The sequence below is a fragment of the Centropristis striata genome, chromosome 2, assembly GCF_030273125.1.
Source record: "Centropristis striata isolate RG_2023a ecotype Rhode Island chromosome 2, C.striata_1.0, whole genome shotgun sequence".
NCBI classification, from domain to species: domain Eukaryota; kingdom Metazoa; phylum Chordata; class Actinopteri; order Perciformes; family Serranidae; genus Centropristis; species Centropristis striata.
The window spans coordinates 15,812,338-15,832,016 of record NC_081518.1 but is presented as its reverse complement, the minus strand read 5'-3'; the positions used below and the strand labels follow the sequence as shown (position 1 = coordinate 15,832,016).

Sequence of the window (19,679 nt, the reverse complement as noted above, 5' to 3'; positions counted from 1 at the left end):
TGCCCTTCTCCTTCTCCTCCTCCTCTCTCCTGCTCCTCCTCCTCCTTCTCTCTCCTCCTCCTCCTCTTTCTCCTACTCCTCTCTCCTCCTCCTCCTCCTCTTCTTCCTACTCCTCCTCCTCTCTGCCCTCCTCATCCTCCTCCTCCCTCTCTGGTCATCTCTGCCCTTCTCCTTCTCCTCCTCCTCTCTCTTCTCCTCCTCCTCCTCTCTCCTCCTCCACACTGGTCAGCTCTGTCCTCCTCCCCCCCTCTCTCTCCTCCTCCTCTCTCCTCTCTTTACTCTCTCCTCCTCCTCCTCGTCCTTCCTTCTCTCTACATCTTGACTCTCAATTGAGCCAAATTACCTCCATTCATTTAGGCCCCAGACAGGTAAATTAGCCTACATGGAATAATTCCTAGATTGAGTTCTCCTCCGGCCCGTCCACGTTCTAATGGAATTAACCGAGATAAGAGTCCTGAGGAAGTCAGCATGATTTAAACGTGACACCAAACAGAAATCCTCACTGAGCCATTTTAATTGAGTGATTTGTCTATTTCTTAATGGTTTCAACTCGCAGACGTGTTGAGAATGATGCCGAGCTCCAACTTAGGCTTTAAGTTAAACAATTTCCTATTCAGTTCGTCTGTGTGTGTTCGGAGGTGCTCATTATAAAGACCACTCAGGGTCTCAGTGTAATGTTGTAGCCCGCTGACCTTATAATGGTGCGAGTGTCCGTGATGGTGCAGCACGTGTCATCTGTGAGCAGAATAAAGTGTTGGCTGCCAGCGTGGGATAATACCACTCAGGTTTTATTGTTTGGCAGCAGCAGGAGGATCGTTGATCTCTGCATGAACTGTAAATGTGTGTATAAAGGAATATTCAGGACATTTTACATATTCTGAACATATTCTGTGTGGATGTGTGTCTAGTTCATATCTCACTGACCGTTCTGACCAGTCAGACTGATCTCAGATTTCGTATGTGTCTTGCGCATGGCACGAAGGTGTGCATTTTTCAAAATATCATTATTTACATAGGACGTGTTGTGGCATTGCACTGTCCCCGCCCCCTTTTAGGGGAGCTCCGCCCCATTGTGTGATAGGCCTACACCTGGTCAGTAACACAATTCTCTCTGGATTTCCACCCTGACTCATCTCATCTGAAAGTCTATTTACCCTACCTATCTTTAGGAGTTTTAAAGTGCGCTACAAGGTTCGATTTTCCAATAATATTCAAATAGTTTCCAGCGAATATCAATGTTCAATGTGTATGTACTGGATGGTGTGCAAATACAAACTTCCTACAGGCACTGCATTAGCCATTTACTAAATTAACATTATGCTGTATTGAAGAAGACATGAAACTAAAGATTGAGACCATAAACTTATTATGAGAATATATACTGAAGTGAGAAATCAAGTGAGAAGTAGGATAATTTCTCTATTGACTTACATACAAACTGACTTCTTTCTGCAGCCAGTACAGTCGCCCCCTGCCGGACATTAGGAAGAATGCAGGTTTAAGGCAGTTCTGCATTGAAAAGAGTCATGCACTTCACTGTGTGTGCTCAAAGTTTGAATATTCAGGACATATTTACACATTCTGAACTTCCAAAAATATACTTTTAGTTATTATTTGTCAAATATTTCAGTATTTTTCTACATGCATGCTTTCGGGGCACTGACGTTCACATGGAACAAAGTGTGCTGTATTATCACTCACTTAAATTAATTAAAAATACTTTTCCTTTGCACATTTCATGAACATAAATGAAGCTCAAAGTGAATTACGATAGGAAACATATATGCATCGAGTGCTTAACGTGAAAAAAAAAAATATATAATCTAAAACAAGTGAAAAACTAAAGTTAACTTTATAATTAAAAAATAAGATGAAAACATAATACATTTTATATTTAATTAGCGCTTTTCTCCAGTGCTCACCCACACCGTAGCAACGACCCTGTGTTACTGTACCACCGCTCCACCTGCTGACCTTGTTTATTCTAAAGGATTTCATACAAACTTTTCTCATCACATATATTTCCCTCAGCTGAAAGGCTTCATATTACGCTTAGATAACCAAAGAGGATGTGAGTGATGAGTGAGAAGGTCTCTCTAGAGTATAAAAGCATAAAGATTATGTATGTTTCAGATAGACCCAGTGAAGAAAGCCATATTAGCATGTGAAAAAAGGCAAAAAAAACACCTACAGGGTCATTTTCTAGAAAAATCCCTTCTGGTTTGGATCCTAAATACTAATTTCGACCAAATTAGCTCTAGTTCTGTTCAGGATTCTTGAGACCCTGGTATTATCTTGCACACACCAGCTGCAGTGGCATTGGTTTTGAGTAGAAACATTGTAATTAAGGATGCGTCACCAACAGAGGGCACTGCACAGAGAACAACTGGAGTAAATGTTGTAGCAAGATGTCAAATTGCATTGATTACATGCAAGTTTTTCTTCTATCATTTAGTTTTTATCCAAAATGACAATGATGGAGCAACTATTCAAGGTGCCATTTGTCAGATTTGGCCAGATTTTTAGTTCATAGTCAAATTGAAGTACATCAAGCACATAAACTGATATTTTAAAAAATCACAAGTTGCACTTAGTTGTACTTGACCCAAAAACTACAACAAAAAAAAAAGCAAAAGACTACTCAACATAATTACATGTGTTGCTACGGCTCAGAGACCTGGCGCCCTTTTTGGTTCACTGTGACCTTTTCAAACATGCATATTAACTACACTTTTGCTATTATTCTGATAGGACCTACCTGCAGTTCACAGAAATGCTTATTAGTTGTTATACAAGGTGAATCTTTGCAGAAGAAAAATGCAGCTGCACATACACATCGCCAAGGACCCCTACTTAAAGCTGCCATATGCAGTTTTCTTAAAGAACTTAAGTAAAGCCCTCTAAGATGAGAGGCTGTGATTTCATTTTCATAGAAATGAACTTGAAAAAGCTGCAGCCAGCTAGATTCAACTGTTAGCAAACTACACTTGTTGTTTTTTTCCATGATTTTCTACCATTAAATGAGGCTTTCACTGTCTAGAGGGACGTGCATGCACATCACAGCCAATAGGAACACTATTCAATCTCTTCAATGATCTGTGACTGGACAAAGTTTCATCACAGGCTGAAAACTCAAAACTACAATATTCAGAAAGGTTAGTATGCAATTTTATCTCTATGACGCACAAAAAAGTCTACCCCAGTTTTTATAGCACACAAAAACTAAGAGATTTTAGTCTTTTTCACCAGAGTTGAATGAAATAAAATATCCTGCAGAAGTCAAAATATCACAAGAGCAGAATAACAGTTTCTGATTCTTGCAGGTAAATAGAGAGCAAAGAAGATTATGTATTTTTGTAGGCCAACCCAGAAGTTAGCATCACCATGGGGTCTATTGAGAAGCCTCCTCTGGGATTTTGGATCTTTGCAGAAAATAAAAGTTTCTGATGCTGACACGTTTGGTTTAGCAGGATAATCTTCACAGACGAACAACACTTTTGTGATGTTTGAAGCGTGAATGCAGCTGACAGAAGTTAAAAGCTAATGTAATAATATTATTAACATCATATACAATTAACAAGAGTTTTGCAAGACCTCTGAAAAACAGTACTAGAGGCTGTGAAGCAACTAGTGAGAGAATTATGTCAGTGTCTGTCGTGAAGACGTTTAACGTCCCCGACAGCCACTGTAGTCTCATTTAGCCTCTTGTTAGCAGACGCCTTTTTAAGGACACCTAAAAACTTCAAAATCTACCAGTGGGGGGATTTATTAACTTATTTTATGTTGTACAACAAAACAAGAACATCTCTTCAGCTCGTGTTAACCACAGACCTTATTTCAGCTTCTAACCACCAACACTTAGAATCCTCACTGAGTTTGAGTGGAGAGACTCCAGGGAGCTAACATGCTAACTTGCCTATGATCACAGGAACTTTTAGAGAGGAGGTTTAACACACTGCACCTGCAATTATTCCTCTTATTTTTAATGCTGTGTCCTTTTAAGAGACACGTTTGATCATTGTCCATGCATTTGTATCCACTAGATTGGATTATTGTCATTGTAATTATACTTGTTGGTGTCTCTCATTCTTACATATCTCGACTCCAGTTAGTCTAAAATGCAGCTGCTCAACTACTAACTGGAGCATGTAAGCGAGACCACATTTCCCCGATCTTAAAGTCCCTACACTGGCTCCCTGTATCATTTAGGATTAATTTTAAGATTTTATTATTCACTTCAAGGCTCTTACTGGGTTGGCCCCCTCTTACCTGTCTAGTCTTCTGCACCCCTGTGTTTCCTGCGGGCAGATTGCTCCTGACTGTCCCGAAAACCAGACTAAAGCAGAGAGGTGACCGAGCCTTTGCTGTTGTGGCCCCCAAACTCTGTAATGAGCTCCCTTACAGATCAGACTGGCCCCTACACTGCCTCTTTTAAAAACCCATCTGTTCTCCCTGGCTTTCTCAGTCTCTGTCTGTTAGAGAGTTGCTTTGTGCTCCGAATTCTTGTCTTTAAATCTGTGTTAACTGTCTGTATTCTGTATTTTGTATTTCAATGCTTATTGTTGTCAACGCTGTTGTTTTTAAATGCGCTTTATGAACACATTTGTACTGTATTGTATTGTATCATTCAGCACTAGAGACCAGAAACATTCAGATTTAGACTAACAATATGTTATACGTGCACTCCTCTTCCCATTCTTGTTTAGGTGCCAGGATGAATGCCCGGTGGGAACCTACGGGCCGCAGTGTGCCCACAAGTGTGACTGTCAGAACGGAGCCAAATGCTACCACATCAACGGAGCCTGTCTGTGCAATGAGGGCTTTAAGGGCCCCAGCTGCCAGGACCGCTTCTGCCCCGCTGGCCTCTACGGACTCATCTGTGACAAATACTGCCCCTGCAAAGCTGCCAACACACTCAGGTACTCCACCGCTGGTCAATGTCAAGTGTTTTGTGTACAGTTTTATCTGCTCAGTCGTGAACTCATCAGGCTTTTCATCGGAAATCTCAGCATAATAACAGAATAAAAGAAAATATTTCATTTAAACCCTCTGAACCCTAACAAACTGTTTTTTTGCTCTTTTTATGTTTTACTCATAAAACTTACTGACCTCATTTTTCACTGCAGAATAACACAGTTATAATGACCTCAATCATGTGTCTCCACATTTTGTACATATTGAAGTATTGTCATGTTTCCAGCCTCTCCTGTCCTCTCCTCTCTGCTCCGTGTAAACAGCCTCTCCTGTCCTCTCCTCTCTGCTCTGTGTAAACAGCCTCTCCTGTCCTCTCCTCTCTGCTCTGTGTAAACAACCTCTCCTGTCCTCTCCTCTCTACTCTGTGTAAACAGCCTCTCCTGTCCTCTCCTCTCTGCTCTGTGTAAACAGCCTCTCCTGTCCTCTCCTCTCTGCTCTGTGTAAACAGATTTTCAGTGAATATTTGTCACGTGACCGTTGGTCTCAGCAGAATCAATCATGTCTTCTCAGTGTCTCTGAGGAGCAGAATTTAATGTTTTTAACAGGATCTGGTTAGTGAAAACACTTTATTTTAAATGATACATGTAGAATGAACAGATTCTGACACTAATATCAACATTTTAAGCTTTGTTTTGGTCACTTTTTCGAATAGAAACATACATAAAATTATGATCTGTTCAAGGACTGTTGGAAAGTTCAAACTCTAAAGATAATGCCTGTTTTGACAGTTTGTCTCTACAATAAATGATGTATTTTTGGCAACCTTTAAAGAAAGCATACATGGTGGGGTTCAGAGAGTTAAAACAAGAGTAAAAAGTTTCCTGTGAAAAACTGATCCACCACGAAACAAAAATCTAAATGTGTCCTGTGGGAACACTTGGTTGAAAATGACATGACAGAAACAAGCATGTGGGGAGGCAGTGTGTGTGTGTGTGTGTGTGTGTGTGTGTGAATGTGTGTGTGTGTGTGTGTGTGTGTGTGTGTGTGTGTGTGAATGTGTGTGTGTGTGTGTGTGTGTGTGTGTGTGTGTGTGTGTGTGTGTGTGTGTGAGTGAGTGAGTGAGTGTGTGTGCTTTAGAAAGCTCAAATTTCAACGATAATTCCTGTCTTTAAAGTTTCTTCAATAGAAGGTCTAATTCTTGTGCAACTTCATCATTCTACAGGTTAAAATATGCACGTTTCTGTGTACACTGACCGACTTTTCTCTTGCCCTCTCAGCTGCCATCCTCTGTCCGGAGAGTGCACCTGTGCAGCTGGGTGGGCGGGGCTTTACTGCAACGAGACCTGTCCCGCAGGTTACTACGGCGAGGGCTGCAGGGAGCTGTGCGCCTGTGCCAACGGAGCCGACTGTGACGGCATCAACGGAGCGTGTGTGTGCGCTCCGGGCTTTATAGTAAGTGACTCATATTTACATTTGCACTAAAGATAAACACCAGCAGCTGCAGCTGGTTCATTAGATTGTTTTTTAATACTCGGTGTTAATGCATGTAAAGATAAAGAGCAATTAAATCAAATAGTTTTCTACTAAGTGGTCACAAGAAACTGTTTCACCAGCTGCCCGTCTTTAGGTTTTAAGAGTTTCTTTGAGTTGAATAGGAGGTCGAATTATTCTACTAAACTACTAAATAACACTTAGTTCATCTGCAGCTATAATGCTGTTTACGTCATTAAAACATCATACAAATATATAGTATAATATAGTATTCTGTCTCCACCACACCTGTAAACCTGCATTGCATCTCTCAAAGGGGCAAAATATGTTTAATTCCTGACACAAGCCCCAAAAAAACAGGGCAGCAATTCAGTTAAATTCACAATTATCAACAGCACATTAAATCCTCTGTCCTTTGACCTTCATATCTGATAAAGAAAAAATACTAAAATCAAATTAAATATAACTTCAACGGGTGAAAAACATGGAAGAAACCCGAGGGAACAGAGGAGAGAGCCCTCCCATCACACACAGACGGATCAACAAAATGAAATTACAGCAGATATAATATGAGAGGGAGGAGGGAGAGATGAACAGCAACAACAGTAACAGCTCTAACTAACAGTATAATGATGTCTATGACTGATAATAGCAGTAATAGTTGCAGCGAGTATAATAGAATGAAACAGTGGTATTACTGGTAGTAATAGCAGCACTCATAATAGGAATATGACTCATAATGATGACGGCGGTGATGAAAATCTGCAAGATGAGACAACACAAAGACTCCAGGGAGGAAACAGAGTCAGTAACATGCATTAACAGGACAGATGAGAGAGAAGCTCGGTCACCTTGTGTAAGGATTACATGATGCAGCGACTGTCCCAGATTGTGTAACGCTACAGTTAGGAGCATAACAAAACCTGCAATTTCTTCAGAATTGTATATTAGGTCCTGAACTGAGGTTCTGTTTTAAAGAGACAGGTCCCCAGAGAGCCTAGCTCCATCCTGGCACAGATTAGACTCACTCAAAGGACTGCACGGAGACCAATGCAGAGAGGAGGCACAGGCGGGTGCAAAACGGCCTGCTAGCCATGGCTAAACAGAGTTGGAATGTTTTCATGCAGCCTCTCTCTGATAATACCGTAATGCTGTGTGGTGGTAATCAACAGTCTGATATTCCTCAGGTTGTTGAGAGAGCAGGTGTCAGTGAGAAAGACTATGTACAGAAGTTCATGCTCTGAGCCTCACTTCTGCTTCCACTCTGCTGGCTGTTGTTCTCTGTGTGCTTTGATGAGCAAACTGGAACAATGTAAATGCTCCAGAGACTAAAAAAAAATTGCCTTTCTGAAGTGCTGAGTCAGTCTTCATTTTAGTTTAAGTTGTTAACCAAAGCTGCTAACTGCTGTACAGATAATGTCTGCTTCTTCTGGACACTACAGTTGCTGTGTTGGCATGCTTATTTCAGTAAATATCTCTGTAACACAAAACATGATGACTCCGATTTCACATCAAATTTGGCATATCTGCACATATTGGTAATAATTAGGGCCAGTACTCGATTAAAAAAATTAATCTAATTAATTAGAGGCGTTGTAATCAATTAATCGAAATTAATCGCATTTTAATCGCATATAAATATTTGACCTGAGAACAGTGAGAAGTAATTTTTTTCACATTGATTTTTAGTATACCATTGAATGACTGAATACATAAGCTTAAGCAACAAAAATATTGTTTTTTGTAACAAAATGTCCCATCATCCACTAAAACAACAACTTGCAGCTAAATTACTGTCTTTGTAAATTAAATACATTGAAACTGCCTTCATGCAGAAGTTTTGTGTCTCTGTTGTTACGTCGGTTCTCTCCAGCCGACATGTGAGGAAAGTATGTGGAGGCGGTGCAGCAGCAGGTGCTGGACATGCTCTATAACATGCTGAGGTTAATTTATCAGGAGCTGTTGACTCTGCAGGTTTAGTCAGAGAGTAACAGAACACTGCCTGTAATGGAGAAAGGCTACTGCAGGTGCAAACCCCATGATATAGGTCAACCTAAAGGAGGCGGAGAGTGTGTTGGTGTCAGGGCAGTGTGTGTGTGTGTTGGAGTGTGTTCAGCATGTGGACATGTTTAGCTGTTATTGTGAGACAAACACTGAAGTCATTTTGTTCGGCTTTTTCATTTACACTTGTGTCCACTTGTGTAACATCATCTGAGGAGGAGGAGGTTGAAAACCACGACTCTTCAGATTTGGAGGCTCTAACGTTGAGTGTTTGTGATAAACTGAAGGAGAAGTGTTCCTTTACGTGTTGAGATTATTCTCCTCCTTCTTCAGCTAAATAAACTATTTAAAAACCTCTTGGATCAGATGGAAAAGTCCTCGTCACAAAGCTGGAAACAGTCTGACTTTTTAGAGAGGCGTGTTTCTGACAGGACGGCCACAGTACAAACACATGATGAGAACATGATGCATCAGTGCAGATTAAACTAAGACGGCGTTTTAGGGCCAAGTATGAAAAAATAATAATAATACAGATCCGGGAAGGGGGGTAATATTTTGCGGAAAAAGTCGCAAATTTAGGAGATTAAAGTGGCAAATCTATGTGAAAAAAGTTGCAGATTTAAGGGATTTAAAGTGGCAAATTTGCAAGAATAAAGTAGTAGATTTATGAGAAAAAAAGTCGGAGGATAGTGTTACACACCACAGACGCCGCCCGGAAAACAGGGGAACCTACACGGACACGTTATTGAAGAGGTGCAACAGTATGGGCTTTTTTCTCACAGATTTGCCACATTTGCGAGTTTTTTCTTGAAATATTACCCCCCTCCCACAGATCCGTTTTTTTTTTTCTTTCTTTAATGCTCTGCCCTAAAACACCGTCGTGTTAAACTACCCAACAGGATACATAGAAGATAAAATGAGCTCAAACATCTACAGCAAGAACTGGAACATCAGATAGAAGAGGAAAAACTCACAGGGAACCTTTTACTTCTCTATGATTATTTTACTTTTAGCACATTAAGCTAATACTAATGATTCCATATAATACTTATATACACAATTTCACCTTGACTGACATAGAAATTAGTTTGGGTTATTTTATCTTTTTAGTCATGACCTTTATGCAGCATTCAGCCTTTAATTGATAAAATATTGCAGAGAGGACAGGAGACATGACAGGAGAGCAAAGTGGAATGAGGAGGGTTCCTGTGGAGGTGTGGTTACATCATAATGCATTTTAGAGCACAAGGTCAGGCTGACAGCAGTCCCTTGGATTTTAGAAACACTAACGTCATGAGTCAGTCCACTAAATTAAAACAGGTTGTTGGTTCCAGCCTCCAGAACGACGCATCATTTCATCTGACTTCACTTAGATTCAGTGCGTCACATTTTACATTATTGACTTGTTTGTTTGACCGGTATTAATGTCATAACCACTTCACTTTGTGAATTTGCATGTATTTATTTCTCTTTTTAAACTTTCTTTTTTCACACTTAACCTGCTCTGTGAACTGAAACGGTTATTAAGCTTACTTTATTAGTCCCAAAATGGGGAAATTTAACCTTTGCATTTAATCCATTCTTTTTTTATACACCAGTGAACACACCGTGCATAGGAGCAGTGGGCAGCACATTTCTGCACCCGTGGAGCTGTTTGTGGGGGGTTAGGTGCCTGGCTCAAGGGCACTTGTGTAGCTTATATACAGAAATTTAGAAAAAGGTTTGTCGGATAAATGTGCATCATAGCTCACGAAAGCCTTAACCTCAAAAATTTTGCCAACTTCAAATCTTTTGAGTTTCCCTCGCTCGCCTTTCAATTCCAAACATCTCCTGAGATATTTCTTTGGTGTCCAGCCTCATGTGCATATGGATCCTCGCTGCATAATAACAAAATCATATTAATAAATGCTCATTATGACCTGTTAGTAATGATGGGAGGCTAATTTAGACTTAGTATGATGTTTTATCTTCATTCTCAAAATAAGGTTTAGTGGCTCCATTTCGATATTTTTTCTCCTTTTTGGCCAACAGTGGCTCTCAGAGAAGTATTTCGTAGCAAACAGTATCTTTGTAGGAACCAAACTGAAAGTGAAATGTAATGAAACAACAAGCGGCTATACAAAAGGCTGATAACAACTCATTCGAGGGTAGAGTAGACCTCTACTCACTTTTACTTATAAGATGATATGTGCAGATAAACATCCATTTAATTATGTAATAACGTCCCGTTCTGGTGCATTGCCCAGCTTTCTTTTAGACTCTTTCTGTGAAGTCTGTCTTCCCTTCTTTTGGGGGCGTTGCTTTGCGTACAGGCAGTTGTTGTTAATGCTGGAAAAGCAACTTTTTCTGCAGGATTTTTTTACATTGAATCAGACTTTCACGTGCGTCTGAGTCTGTTTTTGTAGAACAGCCAATCGTAACGCTCTCTCTCTCTGAAACGGCCTGTGATTGGATAAAGTCCCCCGCCACAGGATCGATGTTCCAAAGCCTGAAAGAGAGACAAAAGGAGGAGCAGAAGCTTCCTGTCGGACCACTTGAAGTAAAATATGCTGAAAGGTTTTTATGGATCTTTTCACTCAATGACGCAAAAGAAATTTAAAAAAAAACTGCCGACTGCAGCTGTGAAAACAGAACCAGGATTAAAGGTTAAAACTTTAGTGGAGGCAACTTCAAATTATTATTTTGGATAGATTCAGGAAAGTGTGTTATACATAAAAGTAACGTGTGTGTGTGTGTGTGTGTGTGTGTGTGTGTGTGTGTGTGTTGTGGCTGGTCGGGCTTCCTGGGGCGTCGACTGATCTCACAGTGACGGAACGGCGAGCTGAGATGAGACACCAGGAGCAGAGAGATGACAGGGACTTTGATAATTGGAGCGAGAACATCAGGGACTTTCAGCAGATGAAAGCAGGACAAGCGCTGCAGATGAATGTCCGTTTGCTTTATAGCAGCTGAATTTGGATAGATGTTGCTCTCAGCGGAGGGTTATTGATTTAAAGGGAATTTATGCTGCGCCGGTAACTCACAGTTTGCTGCTCTGTGTGTGTGTGTGTGTGACTGTGTGGACGAGATACAGGCTTTAAACAGAATTTCTATGTTGTATTGTCACCATTTTGGACAGATTGGATCGATATCCGTACAAGCGCAACTCTGAGCCAAGGTTTGAAATCACCACTGAGGTGTCTCACTGTGACGAACGGCTCTGTAGGTTTCAGGAAAATCAAAGAATTACACATAAGTTTTGCTACAAACAATTTATTTCTTGTCTCTAAATCAGATAATTTCATAAAAAATCCAGAAACTGAGTTACTTTGTGTGCCTCTGGATTATGATTGTTTAAAGTTTTATTGGAGTTTTTATGAGGGAGAAGTGCACAATTCAACTGATGCACCAACAAATGCAAGAAAATATAAAGAGTGCACGCTGGTAAACAGGCCAAATCTCCATCTGCAGACTCTGAGTCTGAAAGCGTTCAGTGCCGTCCTGCTGTCAAACCGTCAAGTGCTCGAGGGCCCTTGCTGACGGTTTGAACCCTTTCTGCACACTTTGGCCTGAAATTTAAACACCAGGTTGCCAGGGGAAGCATGGAAGTGTTTGAGGAAGTCAGTGAGAGAACAAGTTTAGTCAGACTAACTAAACCTTTTCTTTTTATTTGTTTGAAATTTAAACTTCCATACCGACTCTGAGGTTCATGAAGTAAAGTAAGCTGCTATTTAGGGAGCTATCAGCTGGAACCAAAAGAAAAAATATATAATCTTTTCTGTTAGCTGAAAACATTAAATCTCTGAAATACAACACAGATGCACATGGTCAAAGTTAGGCAACCTTTGAATTTATAGGCCAGTGATCACCTTCACATTCATACACACAGATGCATCGCAGAAAAATGTCCAAAAAACATGACCAACTTCTACCTGATGAAGGTCAAAACGTTGAACTTAAAGTCCGTGTAAAGCAAAAATATACACACAGAAAAATGTGTTATTTAACTCCCAGCCAAATTTGAGTGAGAAAAAAAATCGTCAAGTGGGGAAAAATGTAGAATAGCAGAATTCTCTGCTATGATCTTATATCTGTTATAACTTCTTTCTGACTTCCTGCTGCTGTCTAACCCTGACACACTCTAAATGTTCAAACAAACAAACTACAGAGAATAAATGTTGTGTTTCTGTTCGGGAGTTCTGCAGTCAGAGATCTGCTCTCTGTGTCATCAGCACTGAGGTCCTCGACACCACGACGAGACAATAACGGATTATTTTTAGGTTTATAAACCGCTCTATTAGTGCTTAAACTGGAGAAAACCAGAAACAAAACCTGGTAGCCCACCCTTACTACTCAAACAAGGGAAGTATATCCAAATAACCACAAGTTAAACCACACAAAAGTGTGACGGGTTGGGAGACGAGGATGAGGAAATGCCTGCTGCCAGCGACGGCCGCCATCTTGGCTCCGTTTTATACTAGGTGGTTCCGGCTGCAGCCAATCCCGGCCCAGGCATGGAACCTTTCCACCAATCAGAACGCGGCTATGGCAAACCCCAATCTGCATAATAAAAGAGGAAAACAAAGACACAGGGCACACATTCAATTGCAGTTTGCTAATAATGACCACAGTCATACCCATGTGTAGGATACTACATCCGACACTGTAATCTTCTGTCGCTATGGCCGCTGACACAGGTTAAAGTTATATATAGTGTTTGGCGGAGTTATAATCAAGAAGCTCTAGTCAAAATCCTGAACACAGAAATGGAGAAAAACTGTTCAATGTTAGGTATAACCCCAAAATTCAGTGATATATACAGTCATGGAAAAAAAAATATTAGACCACCATTGTTTTCTGTAATTTCCTGTTCATTTTAATGTCTGGTACAACTAAAGGTAAATTTGTTTGGACAAATATAATCATAACAACAAAAATAGCTGATAAGAGTTTAATTTAAGAGGTTATTATTAAAAAAAACATAGAAAATGTCTAGATATCAGCTCCTAAATTAAATTCTTATGAGCTATTTTTGTTGTTATCATTATATCAACAAACAGAGGGCTTTCACCAGGAGAACAGGGTTCAAGTCCTGTGTGAAAACAAAAGTAAATATTTACATCATTTATTTCCTGTTTAAACTGTCTTTTAGAGTCTAGCCAGGAAGGTTTCTGCCCTAAAACTAGCTCAGTGGTTTTTTAGCATAAATTCACAGAAACTGCTGCTTTTTTACAACCATGAACCGTAAGTGTACGTATGACCAGTGGTGGAAAAAGTATTCAGATCCCTTACTCCACCACAGTAAAAATCCTGCATCAAAACTTACTGAAGTAAAAGTACAAAAGTATCAGCATCAAAATGTACTTAAAGTATAAAAACTAAGAGTACTCGTTATGCAGAATGTTCCCACTCAGATAGATTATTTGTATTGATGCATTTATATAAGCAACATTTAAATCTTCTAAAAGTAGGGCCCAATTTAACTACTTAATATACTGTTATAAGGTTAAATTTAATGTGTCATCACTTGAAATGTATCAAGTTTTTCATGTTAAATCTCGACCTAAAAAGTAACTTAAGCAACTAAAGCTGGAGGCTAAAGGTAGTGGAGTAGAAGTATGAAGTTACCTAAAATGGAAATACACAAGTAAAGTACAAGTACCTCAAAATTGTACTTAAGTACAGTACTTTAGTAAATGTACTTAGTTACATCCCACCACTGATAATGACGTGTGTGATATTTTTAGACACGCTCTGCTCTGTACCGTGAGCTGCCAAACACTCATAGGAGTCTATGGGTGGTGCTGTCAAAAGGTCTGTTCTGTCGTTTAGGATGGAGATCTTGATATTGTTTTAAGTCTTTTCGCATGTTTTCAAATATTATTTTGTAGCCTGTAACATACGCAAACTTTAAGGTGTGGCATTTCTTGACTCTGTAGGCCAATGAACACCTTCGAGTTACTTGACAAGAGTTTGTTTGTCTGTGAGAATTCTCTCTTCTCTCACCTAAAGTTAGGAAAATAAACTACTACTAGAGTAAAATTGTGGTTTAACCCATAAAGGCCTAAAACGTCTGGAAAAAATGCCTGGAAAACCTCTGGGCGATTCTGAAAGAACCCCCTAAAACCTGAAGTTTTTCTGGAAATTGAACAGAAGATTTTTCAGCCTCTGTTGCAGATAGAAATGAAATTAAAAAATTATTTGAGAGTTTATGCCTATATGTGGCTTTCATGAGAAGTTGAGTTCATTTGTCCAAACCTTCAATAAAAGTTTTTTTTAAAATCAACAAACTCAAGCAAATGTTACATTTGACTGAATAAAATCCTATGCATAATACTAATATGTGCCCATTAGCAAGATGCAAACATGATATGACCATTGGAAGTAATAGACATAGTTCTCATTAGCCTACTGTAATAATAAATAAATAAATAAATAATAATAATCATTATAATAATACATTTAATCTATATTGCCCTTTTCAGGGTACTCAACGACGCATAAAGTAATATAAGACATAAACATTCATGATTTCTTATATCATCATCACAATCAATTAGTATTATTATTGCTATTATTTCCAGATGGCCACAAATCTGTCTGTTCTTCGGTGAAAATATGTCGTCTAAAAACATATTCCTCATCCATAAATCCCGGTCAGTTGGTCCCGAGGGTTCAAATTCCGGATCAGCAATAAAATCGCCGGTGCTTTTTTATAGTCTTTTTTATAGTCTTTTTCTATAGTCGTCTTCCTCCATGATTTCAAAGTTCTGGAAAAGTCCCATGTTGCATTGCGACACTCCCGAGGTAGAAAAAACTACAAATACTACAAAACGACGTATCCGCTTTCCCGGCCTTAATGGTAGAATAACACAACAGCGCTCCCGGTTTTAATGGTAGAAATGCAGTTATGCTTTCCCGCCTTAAATGGGTTAATAAAAGTAAAGAAAACATTGAGACGGCAGATCTGTGACGGGACGTGAACTCTTCTACATGAAAGTCGGACACACTTCACACGTCCGGCAGCAGCAGGACGAGCTGATGGGAGCAGGATAGAGTTCACCACATGTTTGATTCAGTCTGAATATTTTTATATCCCAAAAAAAAACGTTTTAGTCATGGAAGAACCTCCGCAGATGATTGTTATCTAATATTGTCTCTCCTGATAAGACTTATGAGAGTAAAACTCCTTATCTGATGCTGTCAATCATTTTCCTTTATCAGTTCTCTGTGAATTCAGTTTTTCTCCAAAAACTTTACAAGACAGAAAGCTTTCAGTGATAAGTCTTGTCTGTTTTATGTGCAGTGCTTCCAGATAACTCCATTAAATTCATTTATTAGCTATACAACTCTTCTGTGTTTGATTTCAGCTCTAATGCTGAGGATATTAAATAAAATAGTGTCCGAGCTCTGCTGGGCCTGGTGTCTGACCTGATGTCCTCGTTAACCGGGCGTGTCCCACTGACCTCAGATCCACTCTGACACGCTGGCAGCCGTCTGTTGGCAGATACTGTGAATATACGTCACAGAGAGACGAAACTCTGCACACATGATGATGGAGATCGTTCGACTTTTTAATCCCATTCTGACTCTGATCATACAAAGAGTCGTTGTTGTTTGTGACACTCAGATAGAGCTGCAACAATTATTCGATTAATCGAACAATAATCAATTATTAAATTGATAGTCAACTATTTTGATCATCGAATAATTGGTTTGAGCAGTTTTTTTAAAGACAATAAGTCCAAGTTCTCTGATTTCAGCTTCTTAAATGAATATTTCTGGTTTCTTTGTTCCTTTATGACAATAAACTGAATATCTCTTTGGTTTGTGGACAAAACAAGAGATTTGAGGACGTCATCTTGTGGTTTGGGAAACACTGATTAATATTTTTCAACATTTTATTGACCGAATAGCTAATGGATTAATCGTTTAAATAATCGACAGATTAATCGATAATGAAAATAATCGTTAGTTGTAGCCCTACACTCAGACAGACTTCTGCAGTGTTTGTTGTTTGGGACTTGATGTCAGCTTAAAGATATAATGTGTAACTTTTCCACACCAAGATGTCTAAAAACGACTGGACCTACAGTACTAGAGGTGGGGGAGAAAATCGATACAGCATAGTATCACGACATTTTGCGTGGCAATATTATATCGATTCATGGCTGCCAAGTATCAATATTTAGCGTTCAGATAGCCAGAAAGGCGTCAGTATTTTCACTGTTTTTTTGGAGACCGTAGCGCTCTATTTTAGGAACATACTGGAGATCTGGTATCATATGAAACTAGAAGATGTAAGGAATCTGTAGGCACCATAGGCGTCAGGATATCGTGTCAGAAAGTTGTTGAAAAAAACGCTGTTGCATAGACAGGAAGAGGAAGTGAGCATATTTCACATTTTGTCAGATACTGAAATGGTGATTCTGATTTTGGGTCTGCATTTTAAAACTGTGACGATTGTTTAGATCTTCTGCACTGCTGGGTTGAAGATGTGTGTGAAGCATCCATTTTTCACCCTCCATTTTAAATGCTTAAAATCGCAAAAACATTGTATCGTGACTCAAGTATCTAGATAAAACCGTATCTCTGGTGATTCCCAGTACTGTGCAAACGTCTGGTGGTTCTCACACCAAATATTCTTCTGTTCACTCACTCTGCATTTTGTTAATTGATTAGAATAAACTATTATCATTTCTATTTTTTTGAAAGTATTCTTATTTTATAGCATTTTTTTCACACCTGCCTAAGAGTTTTGCACAGTGCTGTATATTCTATATTTTATCTTACATTAACTCAAACGTTTCCAAAAAGTTTTAAAACCACAGAAATCTGTATGTATCAGTGGTTTGGTTGTGTGCCAGATGTTTCATAAACTTTTTATCCAGTTTAAGGTCACATTTTACGATCCACTTTTTAGATCTTGGTGCTTTTTAACTCTAAATGTAAGATTTTATTCACTCAATCTCTGGATTTGAAGTTATCAGAGAAACAAGCTGAGCAATGTTAGCAGCAGCTCGACTCTCAGCCCCTCCAGGACGTCCTGTGTGCACTAAACTGCATCAGAGAAAGACTGATTTTTAACATTAAATTGCTTTTTTCAGTGTTTTTACTGGTTTTAATCAGCAGCTCTGTTTGTTTATAGAGGAGGAGACCTCTGAGGAGAATTCTGCTTCTGCTGAAAACTTCCTGAACACTGAATGAATCCTAACAGGGAGAAGCTGACTGCAAACCCGTAGTGACAGAAATGACTTATTGTGTCTTTAACGAACACTGTGAGGAAAACCATCCTTGTTTTTCTGCTCCACACTCACACCTGGAAGCTGCTGTGTGTATTTTATATACAACTATCTAAAGAATGAGAGAGTTAAAGCCTGATGGCCTTAATAACACGTTCCTCCAGTCGATGGAGAGCATGCAACTAATGTGATTTTCAGCCCAAAATGATTAAATTAATCCAGTTTAAATATGTTTTTTTAAGTCGAAAACTTACCAGTTTATTCATTTATTGGCTCAGATTTTTTTTATCCAGGACAGGATAAATAAGAAAGAACAGGCTGATAAAGCTCTACACGACCTCTCTGAATTTTAAAATTGCATAATAATTATAATGATCCATCGATCCACACATGTTTATTATTCCACAAGTGACTCCTGCTTCCCCCGGGCATTCGGATGATTCTCCTTATTGGGCCCACACGTTATTTATTAACAAAGTTTTTTTTACTAAGTCCTTAATTCACCAACTTTTTAATAAGGCCTCTCTCCGCTCCTGTCTTTGCAGATTTGGTTGGCTTTGTGAATATTAGATTAATAGCAATTTAAAGGCAGCAGGTTGGGAGCAGGCAGCTTTAATTAGCACAGTTTATATGTTGAAGGTGCTGAGCAATGCTTGGGCGTGCTGCAGGTTCAGGTTGATGTGCAGCTTGTTTCACAGCACGCCAGCCGCTCAGAATGAGGTTACACATCCTGCTAACACCGAGCTGTCTTTTTAGCTGCTCGGGCCGTGTCCTCTATTGATTGGACAAGTGCAGACATCATGTTCCTCTGCAGGGACGCCATCAGTGATGATCGTCTCGCTCCTCCATTATACATGGGCCTGTTTACTGCAGTAAATGAATTTAAAGATGAAGCTTGAGCAGAACCTGTTTCCCTGCAGGAGGGCAGAGCTTGCTGTCAGTCAGGTTATTCCTAAAAACTACAAAAAACCTCTGTGTGCATGCAGTCACTGTCCGTCTCACGCAGAATAAAAGCAGCTCAGACAGTGAATGAGAGCTGCAGTCACCATCAAACGCCTCTTTTCAGTGTGATGAGCGGCGGCAGCGAGCTCTGCAGCTAAAGAAATACATCTGCAGCACTTTACATTTACATTTATTTATTCAGCAGGCAGGCAGGTGGAGGTTCCACATCTACAGTCATGGGAAAAAATAGTAGACCACCCTTGTTTTCTCCTTGCTTTCTTGCTTATTTAATGCATAGTACAACTAAAGGTACATTTATTTGGACAAATATAATGAAAACAACAAAAATAGCTGATAAGAGTTTAATTTAAGAGCGTATATCTAGACATTTCCATGGTTTTCTTGATAATAACCAAAATCATTATGAAGAAAACCATGAAAAATGTCTAGATATCAGCTCTTAAATTAAACTCTAATCAGCTATTTTTTGTTGTTTTCATTATGTTTGTCCAAATAAATGTACCTTTAGTTGTACCAGGTATTAGAATGAACAAGAAATTGAAGAAAACAATGTCTAATAACTTTTTCCATGACTGTATTTAACACAACACAATGTTCTGTTTTATTGTAACAGAGAGAAGGCTACATTTTATGGAACTCACTTTTTTTTTGCTAAAATGTTAAATTTTTGAGGAACTACACAGAGCATAAATTTTGAGCATTGAAATAAAAAGCCAGAGGGTAAATGTGGAGCACTGCACAGAGAACAGGAGAGGTCTCGGGTGTTTTTACGACTGCATCAATCTTCAGTTCGTCCAAGAATCATCTCTTATGTTGCACGGTAATATTTCCACTAAAGTCGGACTGATGCTGGGTTTTTGAGGCCAGTTATTTGCTTTATTTACCTTTATACCTTTTTTTACCTTTTTTACCTTTATTTTATTTCCAGCTTTGGTGTCCTTGTTCTGAGCTGTTGTGTCTGTTTCTTTGTAAGAATCATAGACTGTATGAATAATGGACATTGTCACCGTGACGTCACCCGTTGGTTTGTGGCCCGTTTGAGGCATCAAGTTCAGCGTTACACTCATCGCCATCTTGTTTCCGATACGC

General features: G+C 39.3%; 1 protein-coding gene across 1 annotated transcript in view; it reads left to right on the top strand.

Annotated features, from left to right (window-relative positions):
• The window catches only part of LOC131990292 (multiple epidermal growth factor-like domains protein 11), a 210,004-nt gene that overhangs the window by 140,331 nt on the left and 49,994 nt on the right, over positions 1-19,679 (top strand). Inside the window, exons 10-11 of the mRNA XM_059355636.1 lie at positions 4,707-4,919; positions 6,192-6,366. Coding sequence (XP_059211619.1) covers positions 4,707-4,919; positions 6,192-6,366 — 388 coding nt within the window. The remainder of the gene's footprint in view (positions 1-4,706; positions 4,920-6,191; positions 6,367-19,679) is intronic.